The following is a 20,805-nucleotide window of genomic DNA, read 5'->3' on the forward strand; positions in this document are numbered from 1 at the left end:
TTTCCATGTGTGAGAGCAGACTGAAAAGGACAACATGGCAGTGTACTTGCACTTTTCCCTGTGCCATTTACCCTTGYCCACTGCTCCACACGTCTCCAGCGCGTACATGGCTGGGCTCACAGTAGTATCAAGATCAGACCTAGGCTCTGCAATAACCACATAATTTATCTGGAAATTATATGCCACATGACTCAGACATGTGAGGTGCGACTATCAGCACTCATGGCTAAATCAGTCTTGGGGCAGGATGATTCAGAAGAGTCCTGTGCACACAGCCAAGTTTTGGTCTGTACACCATTTTCATATTTTGACARGACACAAGATACAACCTTAAGTTACCCAGGTAAAATACTTACCAAGAAGGACAATTCTTATATGTCCCATATATAAGATACTTCCTGTAAACATTTTTGTCTGCTCTAAAGATTTTTAACAGTATAGCAACATTATTTAAAAGKATACTATTCCAGTGCTGACAAAGGAGCTCTAATTTAAAAGCAGTTAAAGTACCAGGATTTCTTTTGCCATGTMACTTTTTCACTTACAGAACAGATTTTAAGCATCCCAAATCATCTTTACCGTCAAACTGTTGTTTGACTCTGGGAGGGGGCTGAAAACAGTTTTACAGTTGAAATGGAGCAGCCTTTGTAGCTATGTAAATACAGTGAGTCTGAAGCAGGGCCAGAAGGATGATCAGAGGGATGGAAACTCYCTCCTGTGAGGAAAGGGTTAGAGCCTTGTCTGACTCTTGTCTGAGATTTCAGCCTAGAGAGGGCTCTAGGGAAATTAAATTTCAGCCTTTCCATACCTGAAGAGAGACCACAAGAAATCTGAAGAGGGACTTTTTACAAGAGTATGTAATGATAGAACAAGAAGGATTGTCTTTAAACTGAAAGAGGGAAGGTTTAGATGGGATATTTGGAAGAAATTCTTCACTGTGATGGGTGGTGAGGAACTGGTAATCTGTACCACAAAAGTTATGGATGCCTCATCCCTCATCAAGACCAGSGTAGATGGGGCTCTGAGCAACCTGATCTASWGGAAGGTGTCCCTGCCCAGGGCAAGRGCAAGTTGGAATTTCRTGGTATTTATTGAGGTCCCTTCCAACATAAACCATTCTACAATTCTGTGACACAGTAATTATCAGTGTATCTTAACCTTAAATTTGCCTTATTATTAGGTAATTAGAATGAAACTTYGTTGCTCAGTAACTTTTCACGGAAACATTTTTACTATTTTGTGGCCCCTTACCAGAATCTTCCAAACCTTCTGCCTCATATTTTACTTGCATATCCCTATCCCAACCTCCATGATTCAGTCTTGTAAGACAAAATGCCACTGCTGTCATAATTTCAAACACCATCTGGCTTGAAATCTGGGTAAGCAGAATTAAGCTAATTAAACCTGTCTCCCTTCTGTCCATTAATTGCTTTGCTACAGAATCCATTTTCTTCAACAACATTAYGCTCCAAAATAGAAAGTTTCATTTTAAAATATATTTGTTGCCTATCAGTTACAGAGAATTGACTTCAAAACGCTCTGTGTTTTTGTTGGTACCGGCATGAAACAAAAGTTCTACAAGATGTGAGATGTGCCATTCACATATCTGGAGTATAAATCCTAAGGACATTCCTAACCCTTCCTTCACCAACTGCTTTAGCAGAAACAGCTGGTTTATRCACTTAATTCTCAATTCCGAATTAACCCATTATGCCACAAATACAATAAAAGAAAGAACTGATATTTAATCTGGTCATCCACCAAACAACAAGAGAGCCCAGGGAATAGCACACTGTCCAAGAATTGCTAYAAGAACTCAGCAGCAACACTGCAGAAGCACATAGCATTACCCATTAATGAGGATTGCTACATTAATCCTGAAGCAACAGGAAAAWCTAGCAATAGGCATTGTACCTGTTACAGGAAATGACTTGCCTGAAACAATCTCTATGTCAGCAACAGAGCCAGGGATAAGTAGCCCAGTCATTATGCCTACCAATTACACCCRAATACAGACCTCTGAAGTAACCTCRTATTTTCTTTACAGGCATCAGCCTTGTCATCATACTATTACCTCTTCAGTTCAAAGACCCAAATTTTAAAATTTCAACCTGTCAAGGTTGAATCTCACATACTCAGTATCAGATTTAGAGAACTGAGTTCTGCATACCAGTTCCTCTTCAACCAAAGAGGGGCACCACATGCTGTGTGGTTCCTCTCTATCACAAGAGTCAGGAATGACACACAGCTGCTCCAAGAGATGAGCTAGCACCAGGCAGGGCTTTATCTCCTAAATGCTACCCACCTGCCAGCAAAATCCCTCACTGTCACTTCCCACCACAACTGTCAACTGCACTGGTGACTCAATGCACAAGATCCCTCTTCCTCATGACTAYATGGCATGTGATAGCCCTCTTTCTCACATGCAAAGGGAAAACAAAAAACGTCTAAAAATACCCAAAGGAGCATGTTTTAGTTTTTTATAGTAGAAGGGTAATTGCTCGGGATCCAGAACAATTCACTCAAGGTTGTGGTTTGTGCACTGCCCAGAATGATGAGTACCTTTTCTAAAAACAGCCTGCAAAACATCTAAATTCAGGCCATGTAGTCCTGGTTTAGTTTCTCCCACGTCAGTACCCACCACTCCCACGGCAGGCTTTGCTCCCTGGGTGATAATATGGCTTGTCCTAGATTACAAGCCAGCTGTGCCAAAAGGGACACACAGRAGGTTTTGCCCTGCATAAGTCTGATGCACAACTGCTCCCACTTGGTTCAAGACACATCAGAGGGGACCCAAAGCAGTCAATAAACCCAGCTCTACTTACACTTCTTGGAGTATGAAAAAAGTCTGCAGCTGCCCTACAACACACTTTCACCACGTGGGTGGTACAAGTGTGATTCAAAACTGAAAGGACACTGGTCTGAAAGTCAGTTTTAGCAACAGTGTCAGTGGTATTTTCTCACAATCTAGAAGAGGTGTAGTGGCTATAGAACAAGTCTTAGAGCTTTTATTTCCTATATTTTAACAGGTTAAATCTGGCACCCTTAGTAGTATAAAGAAAGGCTTTCATTTTCTCATACTGCATTTTATCAAGCTGTCTACTGGCAAAGGCTTACATGGTCAGGATGATAACTCTCTTCTATTTCCACAGAACACACATAGGTGTGAGGGACTACCCCTAACATAGACATCCCTAACCCATCCATGACAYCCACTCACTTGCCAGACTGTTCTGATGAGTACATTTCCCCACCTTCCACAAATTAAGCAAAATATCAGCTTTCTTTCACACAGCTCTGAAAATCCAGCTTTCCAAGAATTCGCCAAGTTTATCACATTGACTAATAAAAACCTTTCTGGGGTGCATTTCATGCTCATTTGGACCAGATGTCTATTATCAACTTTTGCCAATTAGATGGTTTGCAAGGTTAAAAGAAAAAAAAAACCAAACAGAACCCACCTCCTCCCTCAAAACAACTGGTGCATATCTTGACTTGCTCTGTATTCCCACATATACACTTTTTTTAACAACCACTCTAACATTGTTTATTCAGATCTGTTCCAAGATGCTATATTGTTAAAGCATATTTACAATTGCATAGTTGTAAACAAATTAAAGATTTTCTCATTCCTAAAATCTAGTCTTGCAGCAGGGAAGCTGCCAGTAATGACAGTAATTTATTTCAGCAAACAGCACATTCTGACTAGGCTAGAAAACAAAGCCCACTTGCTCTTAAAAATAACTTTGAACTACCTCTCCCAAGCTCAAGGAGTTCAGATTGAATCTTTTTTTTCCCACGGCACCAGCTCAAGTTGCAGAATCCATAATTGTAATCCCTACTCCTGCAGGGCACCCCCCTTCCAGTGTCTCTTCTGTTTCAGGGTTACACTTGCTGAGCCCTCACCGGAAACAAGGACACTTAACTATACATGTACGCAGCTCAACTTCACTGTCTCACAAAAGTACAGACTTCAGAAAAGAGGAAGATTTAGATTAGATTGGGAAGAAATACTTTATTCTGGGGGTGATGAGGCACCAAAACAGGTTGCCCAGAGAAGCTGTGAATGTCCCATCCTTGGAAGTGTTCAAGGCCAGGTTGGGTGGGGCTTGGAGCATCATGGCCTAATGGAAGGTGTCCTTGTCTATAGCAGAGGTTTGGAACCAGATGATCTTTAAGGTCTCTTCCAAACAAAACCATTCCATGAAATTCAGTTCAAGCCACTAAATAAGAGTTTGGTTTGAGGGAAGAGCAGAATTCTTCTGTTTCCTTTGGATCTTTCTTGATCCAAGAAGAATCTTGTTTGCCAGATCAGAAGCACAACAACTACATACACACTAATAAAGTTTTGGGGTTGGGATTTGGGATTTTTTTTTGTCACGATGAAATCTTAGTCTGATTTATTCTGATCACCCACTGCTTTCTTTTATGAAACATCCTTCCTTGTTCATATTATCTGCCTGAAAGGCCTTTCTACATTAGCTGCACTYTTTGAAAATTCTTACTTAAATTTACCTCTGAAACTCTCTTTTCCAGCTAAGTCACATCACTSAGAAGTACAATTATTGAGCAAATTCTCCTTTTTATGGTTGACAAACAGCAAAAAAATCACATTCTGCTTGCTTCACCCCTCATGCTGCTGCATGCTGTTGTGCAGGCAGGTGACTGCACCCCAGGAATCCAGCAAGGCTCAGCAGGCTCAGATGAGAAGCAGGGCTTGCTCAGCACTTGTCTTGGGCAACCAGAGCACAGACTGGAGCCAGCTAGGCAGGCTGATAAACTCGACAGAGAAGGACAGAAACTGTCCTGAAGAATAATCAGTCTGAGAAGAAGGGAGAGATGGGTAAGATGCACCAAAGAGAGGCAGCAGGTCWAGGAAGAGCAAAATTTGATGAAGGAATGGACAGAAGAGTAAGTACTGGAGAAGTGAATGCAAGCTGTAGGGCGGCAACAGTTTTAGGTGGGCTCAATAGAAAGAAAAGCCAAAAGAAGCAACAGTGTGGAATGCTAGGAAGAGCAGAAGGAAAGAAGAGAGAGTACCAATATGAAGAGGAAATCAAATAACGAGGTGGCACAAGAGGGGGGTGTCTAAACTCAGAAGGGATGACAGAGGAAGGAAAGAAATAGAAAAAGTAGAAGAAAAAATTGACACAAATGAAATATGGAATGAGATGGATGTGTCCAATGCATTGAATAGGACAGACTTAAAGAAAGACAAAGTGAAAGGTAAATGGAATCTAAAAGAAAATGACACATTGAGAAGGTAAATCTGATTTTTTTAAGTACACATTTCACAAGAGTTTTTTTAAAAAGCTACAAACTTTTAAGACTGTTGGCCATTTTTCATGTAATGGAAGGTTCTTGCAGGAATGAGCTGGTGGAAAAGGGAGCAGGCAAAATAGGAGCGCCAAGCTGTTCTTCTACGGTGCCATCAAGTTTCTTATCTTCCAGGCAAACTAAGTATTGAGACTGCATCATCTTAGACTTTCTTCAAACAGCTTATTATAGGATCYAAGGTAAAACAAAYATTTTGGAGAAGGGGAAGATACAGRTTGTCTTACTTCACTTCACCTCAATTCTTCTAAGCCAATTGTACTGACCACTTGGGGAAGTGAGACTGCACCTGCCTTCACTGAACCATATCTCACATCCTTAAATAGCTTTACTAATAGTGCCTAGAGACACTACAATAGTCCTTCCCAACAGAAAGAAACCACAGAGTTCACATGAGAATGCTGATTAAAACCGGGTGTTTCTACACAATAAGAACTATAAGTTATAAGGCATATAGTTTGTTTTTTTTTAAGTAGCTGGGTTTTTCTGTTTTAAATAAAAGCCCTTTTGTTTAAATGGAAACTTGCATGGAATATACTRTTTTTCATTAAAATACTGGGGCTTTCACCAAAAACAGCCACCAAACTTTCTTCCTTAAAATCCAAATATTTTAAGTAACTGAAAATCAAACCCCTTACCTCTTGGGATCAAATACATGATTTTTCCTTTTGTCTTTTTTTTAATTATAAGCCAACCCAAAACCATTCAGGAGATTTAGYAATCTGTGCATGCGTGCACACCGGTGTTAGCTAAAAGTTGAACCATCACTTGTGACAGTTTCAGATTTCTACATACTTAAGAGGCACACAAGACAACTCTTCAACATGCACCTGGTAMGATGGGCAAGGGCAGGTGTAAGGCTATAGTTATACACATTTTTGCAAGATACTTTTGGTATTCCAACAATTCCATGCTATTTTAGTACAGAATTCTAGATACAAAATGGACACCTACTCAGGCTATTAGTATGTTTYCTAGAGGAAGAAAAACAGTTTTGTTTAAGGAGATAAAAATATTGAAAAACAGCAGCTGACACCATCAGACTTTCACTGAAACACTTTGTCCCACCAAGCACAGCCCTACCCTGGCCCTATTAGTAAAACCAGTCTTCCTCTGGGAGTTTGCCCTACTGCAGATACCCAGTTAAGCAGCTATAAATAATTAAACTCTCCACAACATCTTTTTGAATAAAGGAATGCATAATACCTCCAACAAGCCCATTTTCCTTTGTCATCTCCGTTTTGACAGTGGATTGATTAGATGTCTTCATCTTTGAAGTATTAATGGATTCCAAGAGGGAGACAAATTCTAGAAAGTTAGATTCATTGGGCATCTGTCCTTCTTTAGCTTCTAGATCTGATTTAGAGGTTGGTAAGGTCTTTTCTTTGTCAGATACCTCCATGAGATTCTTACTTAAAAGCACATCTGTCCCGCTGTCTACACTCARCACCCGCATGTGCCTCTTTTCATGAGCAGTTCTACAGGACTGCGGGTCTAGGTTATGCAGTTCTTCCTTAGAACTTAAATCCACAGTCTGGACATTTTCCAAAGCATTTTCCTCATTTGGATCTGAACAAGTGTTAGTTTCTAGAGGTGTGTTTGCTGGGTTGCTATGCTCCTTTACTGCATCACCTGATTCATAGCCAGAGCATTGGTTGGATGACAGCTCTGCCCTTAACATTTCTGGAGTTCTGTCACTTTCACTGACTTCTGAGCAAGGCTTAGCTTTACTATCATCAGACAGATCAAATGTGATAACAGGGATTTTGAGCTGTTCATTAATCTGCTCGCTTGACCAGCCTGCTCTAACTACACCAGAGTCAAGGGCTGAACTTGTTCTCTCAGCTTCCTGTAAGCAGACAGAGCCTGGCAGGTCACTGAGGGTGGTGTTTGGTGTAGTACTCATTGTGATGACKATTTTGATGGGCTCACACAGCTGGTCTCCAGGAAGAGAATTGTCCACAACTGCAACAGCAGTTTCACTGTCTGAGCAATCAAGGTCCTCATGGCTATCACCATCATTGCAAGAACTTCCCACGTGCTCGTGCCCTTTGGTTGCAATGGCATTGCACTGTGGGCAGTTACTGGGAAAGCCTGTCTGTGGTGACCCATCTGGCAATTTTTCTCTTTTGTAGCTTTTAGGATTACTCAAATGCTCTGAAATAACAGAATTTTCACTGTCCCATGGCTCTGAAGAAACTCCAGTCCTTAAAATATCACCTTGTGATGAAGAAATATTGGAGAAGTTTTTAGCTACGTCTCTGTCCACAAGAACATCTTGGGATCCATGCTGTCCACATGGCTGTCCATTCACTCCTTTTTCATTTACTCCATTACCAGGAAATGTTTCCATAGCAGTTGGTTTTGTCACTATTGCTGATGTGGTGGCACCTGAACCAGAGGTTGTAGAAACAGGTAATATATCTGCTTTGATACAGGGTGAGGTAGATGAAATTGGTTCTGTAGCCTGGTCTTCTAGTACCATAACACCTAAGAAAAAAATTTGGACATTAGGTCTCACAAACATGAAGAGTAATCATAAGACCGTTAACTAAAAAAATCTGATCCAGAACAGAGCAAAGGAAGCTCATTAAATGATGATGTAGCTCATTAAAACAGTTCCAAAGCCAAAGAGGTTTTTTGTTAGCTGCATATGAAATAGGACAAAAGCAAGATAGAACCTTTCCAAGTCAGGACAAATGTAGCAGCATATCTAAACAATCAAAATAGCTGAAAAAACAGCTAATTTCAAAATCAAAATATTTTACAGAACCATCCCCACTTAAGGAGAGATGAAAGAAAAAATAAGCCAATGCTGCAAGTTTGAGGTTTGCTACATCACTTTCTGCAATTCCTAAATGGTCACATAGGATATGGTAATTAGCCCTAACAAAAAGGAGATAATATTTAAAATTTTAAGCTGAGGCACTGGAAGTGTAGCTAAAGCAAGGTGTACTGGAATATGTACTAGAGAGTTAAAGGTCAACAATTACAACAGAAGTCTACAGTCAGATATTTAAGGGTTCTAATATGCAATCCAAGTGTTAGCTTCCTAGTTTAATGCTTTACAGAAGCACAGAGCTTCCCAAGAATGTGGGGGGAAGGTTCTTTCTTCTCCCTGTATCAAAAAGGGGAGAGCTATTTGCTTACCCCTCAAAAATTTGCATCCCAAACAGCTTAGCTGACAGCCGAGAAAGCTTAGATGTTAGAATACCCTTGAAAATCAGTTCTGTCTGGCTCTTCAACTCAGATCCTAATAGGAGGCGCAACAAAACCTGCCATTGTGCCATTACTTTTTGTGCCAAGCAATGATTAAACAACAGTTTAAAGGGATTTATAAAGCCTTTAAAGTACCTCTAAGATCTTCAATAGTTTCCCGTGTTGGCAGGTCCTAAAAAAATTAAAATAAACACACAGGATTAACATGGTCATTCATTAAATTCTGTAGGGAAAAAATAATCTATCAATGGAGCTATCAATAACTATCTAATCAAAGGTTAATTACAGCGTTGGTAAGCTGCTTAACATCACTGAAATTTGAACACGTACCTTGCACAAAATGCAAGAGGTGGGTGGGGGAGATGGTTGTAGAACAGTCATACTCTAAATTGTATCACTGCAATTAAGTGTGATGTTTGGGGAGGGGAAAGAAAAGATGTTCAAAAAAAAAAAAAAAAAAAAAAAGATTTGCAGTGCCTAATCCAAACACGTTCTTTTAATCATTAAGGAACAGAATGTGTTTATCTGCTCCACTTTTCCAGCTATGTGTTTCCAAAGCACTAGAATGAAAAGTTTGGTCTAGTATTGGTAAGTATTTCTCAGTCGAAAACTAGAGGTCAGAGACATTAAGTTAACATAGAATCATTTAGATTCCAAGAAAGCTTTGAAGGTCATTTAGTCCAAATCCCCTCTGCCATACACACACACTCACAGCAGGTACAGTTTGAGCAGGTTGCTCAGGGCCATCTCCAACAGAGTTTTGAAAATTTCCAGAGATGGAGATTTCACATCTYCTCTGGAAAACCTCTTCCAGTATTTGACCACTCTTTTGATAGGGAAAAAAAAAACCAAACCCCAAACTAACCACCAAACAAACAAAACAACCCCACATAAAAGACATTTAATCTAATTGATCTAAATGTAGCTTTCCATGGCTGCAACTGTTTCTTATCCTGTCACTGGGCGCTTCGGAGAAGAAAACGCACAAACTGCTGCATCTTACTATTAGAAAGCTGAAGACAGCAGAAAGCTCWTCTCCTACTCTTACAAAAGATTTCAGCCTCACAAAGGCTAAACATCTCATCTGCCTGTCCTCACTCACCATGTTCCTCAATCACCTTGGTGGCCTCTGCTGGATTCTCATCAGCAGGCCAGTGTGCATGGGAGCTAACTGGGAGCTCAAAACTAAACACAATACCTCCAGGAAAATACTTTTAGAAGTTTAAATTCAGCAGCCTAACAGTGAGTAATTAAAAACAAGACATTGAAAAAAAAAATAACTGTGGCTATCTTCTGACTGGCAGGCACCAAAACTAAGAGAAAATAATTWTTATTTTCTAAAATTATGTGGTGGTATCCTGGCAGCAAGAACAGGAGACTAGGTTTGACAAGACCCAACCTACATGTTTGGCAGTGGGAGACTAGCATGAGATCCCAGGAAGACATAGATTTGCAGAATGGACAAATACCAGAATACTGGAGAGTAAGATTTGCAGAATGGACAAATACCAGAATACTGGAGAGTAGGACAGAAAAAAAAAAAAAAACTAACCAAAAGAACTATTAATGTCTGTGAATCATACAGATGCTACAAAAAGGTAAAAACACTTCAGGAAATGAAGAAATAGTTCTGATTCAGACCAGGATTTGAATAATTTGCAATAAATAGGGATAAAGGGTAGGTGTGGAGGAATATGAAGACARAATGAAGTATCAAATAGCCACTTATTCAGAAATCACTAACCATCCTCTGCACTGACTGAGGCAGGAGTCCTGTAGAAAAAAATAGCATGGCATCACATAATTAAAGATGTTATCACAGTATGCAARGGAGCAGCTTAATATTACACAGACAGTGTCATGGTGTTTCTAAATCTTTTGAAAATTTCTTCAATTTATCATGAGTGTTTCCTATTTTTTTCTTTAATAACATTTATAGACGTCACCTCTTTCACTTCTTATACCTTTGCTTTGTAAAGCATGGCCAATGGCATTGAATGCACCTGTACTCTTAGACATCTCCGAGATTTAAATTGGCTTTGTTTAAATACTCAAGAGATGTTTTTGGTTCATTTTATAACCGTAAGTCTAGTTACACAAAACCAAATTATTAATGCTCCAGGAGCAGATTCCATCGGGGCAACAAGAGGCTGCTCTGGTCGCATTAGCCTCTCCCTCTCTCAAAGCAGCCACAAAAACTAGCTGCTCCTGGCAAGACTGACAAAGGCCACTTGCTATCTGTAGAGCAGAGAGGGCCCTCCTAAGAAACGCAGCATTTTGTATGTTCAGCTCTACAAAGCCAAACCCTCAGGACAAGGCTGACTGGCAGCAGCGGTGCACCCAGCAGATGCATGGAATGACCCTTCCTCCTCGGAGCAGACCTACATTACAWGCAATCAGTAGCTGGCACCACAGAACTTTGTGTGGTGAGCTGTGGACTGCACAAAGTGAGGACACCGCTGGACAAGCGCACATACTAACCGTGGCTCCAGGTGAGTCCTGCGAGTGTGGAGCCTGGACTCTGGAACTGTCATGAATTGTTTGGGTAGAGCCATTTGGGCTGATCTCACTGATGACGTGATCTCCCGAGTTATTGCTGAAGAGGAAGGAAATGAGAAATAAAGGAATGCTTCTTATCACAGTCAGTTTTGCGAAGCAGTTGAAGAATAAGAACAAAATGGGAAGAAGTAGCACAGCACAGTGAAGTAACAGCACTTCTTTCCCCTCCAATGATAAAAGCATGGGGCTGTAAAAATACTGTAACACCTTTGAGCACTTCCTTCCTCACCAAGACAACTTGATCAAAATAAAAGAATAAAAGACCCTCAATTTTAAATTATTATGGTCTCTTCAGTAGTAGAGCTAGGATGCCTGCTTGACACACACGTACTGGCACAAAAGGCTATTTGGGGCTTTTCATTGGACATATTACAATCAAATGCTACTCCTKTCACAATTTTTGTTTTGTAAGTCCTTGTGTACATAATGCTTATCTAACTGCCTGTTTATTTGGAAACCTYCCATAAAGCAACTATTTGAAATGCAAGATAGTGAGTATTAATATAATCATTAGACCAAAAAGTAAAACATTTGCTCCAGTTTAGGCAAAGCAAATATACAGGCATTACTAATTTCATACATTATAAGGCAATTGATTGATCGCTTCCTTTGTGGATACATTGAACTATCCACTAACTCCTTTGACACATATTTTCTACTACCTTTCCCAYTGATATAAAGAAGTATTTTTGGACAAGGTTTACTACCAAGAACCTACAAATATTCTCTTTCTCATGTATAACACAAAAAACCCTCAGTTTAAAAACATTAAAAAAAAAGCAAAACAAAAACCAGAAAAACAGAAAAACACCACAGTGAAATGTCAAAAAGCATTGGGTGAGGCTTTTCATTTGTTCATGGGGTTATTTTTTTCACCAAAAACTTATTTTTAAAACTCTAAAGCTCTATGTGAGCTGTAATATTATTTATCTAGGGAGTCTCAATCATGTTTCCATGATATATTTTTGTAATTAACTGGCTTCAAAAACTTGTACAACCAGCCTGCCAACTACCAAGGCCTGTTTAAAAAAATTCTGTCATCCATCTAGTCAAAATAATATTAAGTTCTTTATTTTCTTATCAAGTACTAAGTAATGGATTGCTGTGCATACACAAATCAGCCTGGGAGGAWTAGTCATGTGACTTAAAATGCAACTTTTAAATTATTCCACCTTTAGTTCTTAGCCAAAACAGTCTGAAAGTCATAACCCCATCTAAAATAATTTATGCAAGATCTGTTGAGGCTTGACTGGTAGTTTTAACAAAACTACTCAATTTATGCTTGCTTTGGAAATTTCTATGCTTCTGTCACTTCCGGATGTACCTTATTTCAGCATTTTTCACATCTGTCATAACACTTGGGATCAATAAAAGTCACTTGCCATCTTTTTTTTTGTATGACTCAGGCCTCAAAAAGCAGCAGGGGAAGTCTCCATTTATTCCAAAGAGTGTGCAGTGGAACATTCTACCAATACAGAAATCTGGAAAATGTCAGTAGTAGCCTTCATCCCACTACTGCTCTTACCTTTAATACCATCACAGCCTGGAAACAGCCTTATTGATTATTTGCAGCAAAGACTAATAATACTTGGCTTCTCAGTAGAAAAGCTACGACCACCTACAAAATGTCCCTGAGAAGCAAAAGCAGTACCAGCTTTCCTCATGAACACGACCACAGAAACAGTCACAATAAAAGACAAGGGGGAAAATCAACTTATGCATCTAGGTGGGATCTGAGAGGGAAGTTACTACAAGCACACAAAGGCAACATGAGGTCAGGCTTCCAATGCCATGATATTAAAGCATTTTCTCTGCCAATAGGTGCGTGTCATTTCCTTGTCTCTTCCCAGCAGGTAAGCACAGCAGGAAGGGGAAAGAAGCAGTATTCAGGGATTCCCCAGGAAAGTTCTTCCAGGTTTTCTCCAGGATCTGTTAGCTTTCCAGTACATGTCTCCTCTGTAGCCTTCATTTTGCCCAACTGCTGCCCGACCTCTGAATCTGCTCAACCACAAGAATGCTTCAGCTACCCAGTGTAAAAGCACTTAAAAATGCCATTCCTCATACAACTGTAAGGAGTTTTCTTGCATTTAACAGACATTTCTGCTACATAGAACCATAGTGTAAACTMACCCATTTTACATCACGTGCTAGCAACGCAATGAAAACCTTACCTACAATTTGAGGACTGAACTGCCTCTCCTTTTTGAACCTCTGTATCTTTACATTGCCTTCCATTCTTTCTTGAGAGCTTYTGTTGAATTACTTCGCCTTTATCAAACATAAGGTGCAAACGGTAGCTGATCACCTTTATCACTGTGAAGAACACTGTCACCGAGCTGCAGTACACAAAAACTGTCACTGCATTTGCTGGAAAAGCCTACAGAAAGAAATAATAAAGACACAATKATAACAGTTTGTTTTGAGAAGATGCTGCTAAAATTTTTAAATAAAATATATATATTGAGTTCTGCTCACAAAAAAAAATTAAGGGTTTCTTCAAGTTTCAAACTATTTCACAAGGTCCATTCTTTTTATTAGCTGTGGATATCATTTATTATCAAAATCAGTAAAATCTCACAATTGACACACATTACAAAGCTTTTTAAAATACTGCATTCCCATGTTAATGCAGCTGCAGACTTTACCAAACTACAAATTAATAAAAATAGAGACACAAAATGAAACATTAGTAAGCTACAAACAGGTAATTCCTTTAGAAAAATTCTGTCCTCTTACCCTGCGTGTCAGATATGACTCTACAGTGAAACACTGTAGTTTGAYGTCCATTTTCTAACACCTCACATGTTCCCAAATACTTTAACCACTGAGGAATTTTAAATAATTAGTCAGGACTAGTCAAAACAAATGAATAAAAATGCAGTTGGAGATGCAGCCTGTCCTGGCTGAGGCTGGAGGAGTGAGCGATTGGCTGTGTGGTGCTTAGTTGCCAGCTAGGGTTAAACCATGACACAACCTCTTTGAATTCTTTTCCCAAAGTACATAATTGTTAATTTGCAGCTGTCTCTGATCTGTTTGCTGATCTGTGATGAGCACCATAGTTCTTAGTCATTAAAATTAATTACAGTTCCACTATAGTCTGTAAAGGTCTTTCACAGACATGGTATACTAACAATATTTTTATATACAAATACTTCCTTACAGTGAAAGGCAAATCACAGCAATGGACACTTTTAGTTACAACTGACGTACCAAAGTCTTTACCATTCCATAGTCATAGAACACCCTTATGTATTGTCATTACACAGCTGCAGTCTCATAGTGAGTTTAATCTCTTTTCAAGTTTTAGGGTTTGTTCTTTTTTTTTAAATAGAGCTCAAATATATTCCTGCACATCAACAAGACACCCCAAGTAGCAAACAAAACAAAACAAAAAAAACAACANAGCATGCAAACTTAAAAAAAATGCATGTGAGAAACAGACAGAAGAGTACACATATGCAAAATGCAATTGTATCACAAAGTCCTATGTGCACTTCTCATCCCATCCTTCTACACTTGAAACAAAGGAGAAAACWTTGGRTTCAAAGTGTTATTTTGGACAATARTCATATTTAAAAAGGTAGTTTCAAATCAGACTTAGTCACAATGCAATAAAAAAGAATATAATGAAATTATCTGAAAAGTTCAGTCCTTACTGTAGGCAAACAGCAGTTTTTTGACTTGTGGCTTTTGAAAGCCTCAACTCAGCCCAGCAGAGCCTCAGAAGGAATACCTTATTTTCTAAATAAACTAAATGTTTGTTTACAAACTGATACCATACACATACTTTAAAAATACACAAGAGTAACCACTTTATTTCTCTGTACTTTTTCTTCTGAAATGAGCAATACTAAAAATTCCAGCTATTCTTATTGCATTTCCTAAACAGCAGTTTATCCTTCAGACTTGTACACAGCATCAAAACATAGCATCCCTTCTACTTTTCTTTCCCAAAATATTTTTATTACCAAATGAACAACAACAAGGTTGACTATCTATCTGTTTTTGCAATACAGGCGTGTATGCTCACAGAAGGCACAGACTGCATTAAAACACTACCAAAACAAGCCATTTCACTATATGTGACTCTGCCCCCAGGGAAGGAAAGGAGAACAGATAAGATGTGACAGATGTGTAGTCACGTCACTTAATACACTACTGGAAGGTGCTCAGATCATTATGGTGAAAGGCAGAGTACAAAAACTTGCAAGGAATGGACTGAGCAGTTACCCAGTTTTCTGCACACATGATTCTTGTAATCACACAAGATACTGAAGGCCATAAAGTGCTGTTTGAGATAAGGCAGCCTGTCAATGTCAATATGCCATATATTCATTAAAAAAAAAAACCCCAAGTAAAAAAAAAAAAAAAAAAAAAAAAAAAAAAAAAAAAAAAAACCCAAAAAAAAAAACAGAAAAAAGAAAACAAAACAAAAAAAGAAAATAAAGATTTTCAATACTCAGGATTTGCTAAAAGTCTACTGAAGTTAATTTTTAAGAGCAGTCTGTACTTCAGGACGAAATCTCTCATTTTTTCAGATTCATAAATAAATCACACCAGCCACACAGGTAAAGGGAAGGGAATAAGGCATGCTTATTTAATCTTTCAAACAAGTCACCACATTTATCTTGATGTTGAAATTAATATGTTGAATCATTCCTGTGTTGTGACAAGCAAGTGGGTTGCAATTCTGATGCAGCTTTTGGCTCACTGGGACTTCATACCATCAAGATGTACATGTGAAAATTTTCAGGCAAATCCTTTTTCATGACTATTCTGATTCAGATTAAAAAAATCTATTTCACAATAATGGAGAAGCTATTTAGGATGTACATACCACCAATGATCCCTAACAAGTCAAACATGACTTACTACAAGTTGAGGCTTAGTCTCCTAAGAGGACTTCATGGTATGGTGTACATACCAACCCAGCATACCCTTCAGTGATTTAGTGAACCTGAGCCAGAAAAAGGATCCATTTGCAAGGTCATGTTCTCAGGGTATAAGGCTTGGTAGATGACGCTGAAGAACTTGAGGTTGAAGAATTGTGGTTTATGAGTAATGTTTTTCTAAAACGAGCTAGAAATTGCTTGGTTTCACAGAGTGATGGCAAATTGTCTGTAATGACTTGTTTAAGAAACGTTTGTTCAACTTCCAAGGAATCTCTTCAACYTATACACTAAAAGGCACAGATCAACCACTCATTATTAAATAACAACTCAGAATAGCCGACTAAAAAAAAAGTGCTTTATAGGTGACATTCATAAAGCCTAATAAATATTATATGAATAATGTCAAGAGGACACAACAAAAATAGACTTCCAGTAGCACAGTCTGTGTGTGCAGAGAGCATGCTACAAGAGAAACTTAAAGGAAGCTCCCAGATTTCTGAGTGGAAAACAGGGCCAGTTTTAGCAAATGCTGAGTGCTGCATGTCCTCATCCCTCATCTTGTGACCAGACCTACCAGAGCTGTGCCCTGAGCCAGCCCGTGGTCTCCCTGCCCATCTGTCCGAGACAGTGTGTTTTAGTGCACTCTCCATACCAAGACTGTCGATGCATAACACGGCCAGTGCATCTTTAATACTCTGAATCTTGGGGCAGGCTGAGTACTACAAGCCAGCTGGCTGCTCCCTGCCCACATGAGGAATAAGAAGAAAGTTAAGCTGATAATGGAAAGCCCTCCATTGTCTGAATCAGGATTCTCGCATAAAGTACAAGTATCATATGACAGCAGTTGGTGTTCCCAGGTACAGATAGGTGAAAGCTATCAAATCCATGCTAAGGAGGAATGAAGTTACAGACCACTGAGGAATTGGATGACAGACTCACTTTTGRTGCACTATAGTTACAATTAACCTGGTTTTCTATGAAAATGAAGTTTTATAATCACACCATGYGTCTGTGTATTCATCATCTCCCTCCATCCCCTTCGGTTGAAAGGTAGACAAAGAATTAAAAAGTTATTCAGTGAACTCTGGGGGAATACACCCCACTTGCTTGTCACAGCAGCACACCTCTTCCATTAATGAGAGGAACCCACACAGCTCCCTCCCCKACATTTTGATGCCACCCCAGTGACAGGAAAAGCTTCAATTGAGCTGACATCTTATAAGAAGCTAGAAAATAAAAAAGTCCACAAATACAAATTCATTAGAAAGCAGGCTTCATGACTTCCCACAGGTTTCTATGGAAGCTGTAGCCCTAGTTTTCTTCATTCTTGCCCCATTAAAAAACTCTATCATAATGTACTTTTTGTTCTCCAGTAGCTTCTGTTGTTGTACCCCACACCAGAATAGTGTGGGGTCATAGCCAGAAATGCAGAAATGTGGCCCAACYTACTGCAAATGCAACAGAGTTGATGTCACCATGTATGGGACACCTTTGCTTGGGGTTTCTACCTGCCCAGAGTTTCCTCCAGAGAACAGCCACATTCTCCTTCACGTGTCTACTGACATTATTTGAGTAGCACAAAGGTAGAGGTGACCGAGATATATACATAAAGRTACATAACCTTTGAACAAAATACCACACCTTGCAAATTGGGCTGAATGATTCAGGGTGCTTAGACCCAGATGCATCCCAGCCACTTTTGGAGCCCCTGAGGCATCTAAAGCAAGGCAGTGCTGCACCTGGGCCTCACAGAACACAAATTAGGGAACTACCAAACAAATGTCAGCCACTTTCATCAGAGACATCAACACTGGGGCCAAATATCCATATTTATATGTTAATTAAGGGGAATCAGTACTAAGAGATGTCTGTCACATATACATAAGTATAATATGTATATAATACATACTACATAATATGTATTAAATATAGGAAAGCAGGTAGCAAATAAAATTCCAGGAGTGTACAYTGAGTTCTAAGTGTGTGTCCTACCAAATAATAAATATAGCATTAACAGTGTAATCTATCTCTCTGCAGCGGAGATAAATGTATCCTTAACTTTTACAGAGAGATAGAGTGGGGTAAAACATGGCCAAGTGGGACTGGAAGCAGCTGACACACTGTAAGTTTTATCACAGTTTACCTCTGAGTAATTTATGTGCCCACACCCTTATACTGCCATGTTGTACTTCTCCTATCACAGCATGATTTGAAGATCTAATGAGTAAGAAGGAACAATCCTGTAAGTTCAAGGGTTCCCTGTCCAATAAAAGGCAGGAAAAACATTCAGTATGTTGTTTTGAGGACTCACCCAAACACGATATATGTTCTCTTGTGGCTTGTAAAATAAGCTATAGAACAAGTATTTCTCAAAGTTGCCTCTCTGGGTCACTGGTGTTTTACTGGGGCTGAATACTAAAGAATTATCACTACTTTCATGTGCAAAACACCTAGGAAACTGGACAAACCCTGGACTGTTTGGTGGAATAAGAGACCTTTAATTCTTAATATATTATGAGAGTTGATATGGCATGGTTAGCAGATATCTCATTATAATTTTGAAACTAGGTTTTAACAGCAATGATGCTCCAAATATCCAGTCTACATTTTTAATGTACAAATGATAAATGAGAAAGAAAATTATGGAAACAACTGCATTTTCAGGGGCGGGGAAGCTAATAAAGGAATCCTTAGTACCAAAGTRAGCTATGCTGACGAAGCTAGAGAAAGAAATTCTCGATCCACAGAACAGAAACAACTTGATACTTTAAGCTTCTCAGTGCTACTGTCAGCACGCCTCTGCTGAGCCGCTGTGAAAAAAACTAAAAACAGATTGATGCATTTTGCCATTTGATTCAAATCATACTGTTTTAGAGAGACTTCCTGACTTCAACAAAAGTAAGATTATTCCAAGCAAAGAAAAAATTTAAAAAGTAGTACTCTGATCTGTTTTGATTTTGCCGTTTCAAGAAACATCATTGACTGCTTTAGCCGAATTCAAAACTATTGGAGTCAAGTATGTAACATCTCCACAAAGAGTATTGCATATTATAAACAAAATCTATTATAAGCCAGCCAGAGAAGACCTTTAGTGAAAAAGCAGGTTCAAGTTTTCAAGTGACAAGAATGGACGTCTTACGTAAGTTTACAAGGACTTAGAAACAAGGCACTTAAAAACAAGAAAAACATGTAAGGACATAATTACTCTTAGGCAGCCTTCATAATAAATGCCTTATTCTTATCAAGGACAAAGAATTCCCATAGCAGTACATTAGCTCAAGAACACAAGTCCTGCATTTAACCAGATGATTCATCAGAAAGTCCATCTGCAGAAGAAGAGAGTCCATCTAGACAGGCAAAGATGACGCTCAAGAGAGTTCAGCAGATAAGTTATGTTTTCTCCCATTCCATTTCAAAAATGCTTTTTTTACCTTAGCTTTTACCWACACTTCATTCTTTTGTGCAAACCCCATACCTTCTTCCATGCCATCAGTTCAAAAGTTTCCCACCAGGAAACACATATTCTTCCAGATATATACTTACATGAACTAGGRAAAAAAAGTTTGCCTTCAGTTCTTTTCCTTTTCAATCACATATATGACTTGGACAGTAAGTCTACAAGGCAAGACTCTTGCTTTTTAAACCTCCTATGTAGATTTGCATAGGAAATTGACCTTACCAAACAGAAGAAAACATATTGTTATCTTGGTTCATTAACTCCATGAGCTATGCTTACAGGAATTCACTGCAATCCGTGCCACAAAATCCAGTACGAAGTCATRCTTAAAAACACAAGATGTGCCTTCCACTGGCATTGCAGTGGAATTCATAAACGGTCTTTGCTTTTGAAAATCAGGGCCATATCTGACCATGCAGGATGAAGACGCCTATTTAGAAATTTTATCCAATCAAAGAAAATTTCAACAGAACTTAGTTGAGTCACTCCGGGAACCAAATGGATAAAAACTATTTATAACGGAAGCAATATAACCCTATAATCACTGAAGGACACACCAAAAGAGATTCAGTAAYCCAGCATACTTTAAGCTTTTCTCACACAGTAGGAAAACACACAAAAACAGAGCAAAAGTTACAAGCTTTTCAGGAAAATAAATTTTAAAGCCCGGCAAGCAAACTCTAGTTATAATGCACTGGCAAAGTTTAAATTTCAGCACAAAGGGAGCTGCATGTCACAAAAAGCCATGTGATTCACCAATGACATTCAGGAAGGCGTATTAATTACACGGTATCTGGATTTTTCCATCTATTTACCCTTCTCAGCAGGTAAGACTGAATCAAACTTCAAAAAAACCCAAAACACCTGTCTCCAAAAGAGATTTTTGAACAAACGTCCCCACGGTCATTCAGCACTTGCCGAGGCCAGCACTGCACCCCTACACAACTCCTTCGGCACGGCGAAGGGTCCGRCCCCTGCCTAGCGCAGCCGGCGGACTCACCCCGTTAACCTTTAAACACAAAATCCTCAGCTAAAGCCCAGTATGCCCACCATTTAAGCCCCGAAGAGGGCAGTTTACAGCCCGCTGAGCGCACACGCCCTCGCCGGTGCCGCCTGCGGGCCGGGGCCCATGGCTCCCACCCCACCACCCGCTCCCTTCCGCCCGCCCCCCCCAGCCCCTCTCACCAGGTGCAGGGCCATGGGCAGCGTCAGCAGGAACAGCCACAGATAGAGATGGCAGCTGTTGGTGAAGGCGCCTTGCTCCGGGTCGTGGTACCAGCCCCCGGTCAGCGCCGCCCACACGCCCTGCCCCACCAGCCGCGCCGCCGGCGACACCATGGCCGC

General features: G+C 39.6%; 1 protein-coding gene across 1 annotated transcript in view; it reads right to left on the bottom strand.

The window, feature by feature from the left end:
- Nucleotides 1-20,799, bottom strand: part of PCNX2 (pecanex 2) — a 153,718-nt gene extending 132,919 nt beyond the window's left edge. Inside the window, exons 1-5 of the mRNA XM_057368443.1 lie at nt 20,647-20,799; nt 13,284-13,489; nt 11,035-11,149; nt 8,689-8,725; nt 6,541-7,824 (exon numbers count right to left, since the gene is read on the bottom strand). Of these exons, the coding sequence (XP_057224426.1) occupies nt 6,541-7,824; nt 8,689-8,725; nt 11,035-11,149; nt 13,284-13,489; nt 20,647-20,799 (1,795 nt within the window). The remainder of the gene's footprint in view (nt 1-6,540; nt 7,825-8,688; nt 8,726-11,034; nt 11,150-13,283; nt 13,490-20,646) is intronic.
- Nucleotides 20,800-20,805: the final 6 nt, after the last annotated feature.

Source organism: Malurus melanocephalus, unplaced genomic scaffold, assembly GCF_030028575.1.
Source record: "Malurus melanocephalus ecotype Western Australia unplaced genomic scaffold, MMel_1.1 scaffold_92, whole genome shotgun sequence".
Taxonomy (NCBI): Eukaryota; Metazoa; Chordata; class Aves; order Passeriformes; family Maluridae; genus Malurus; species Malurus melanocephalus.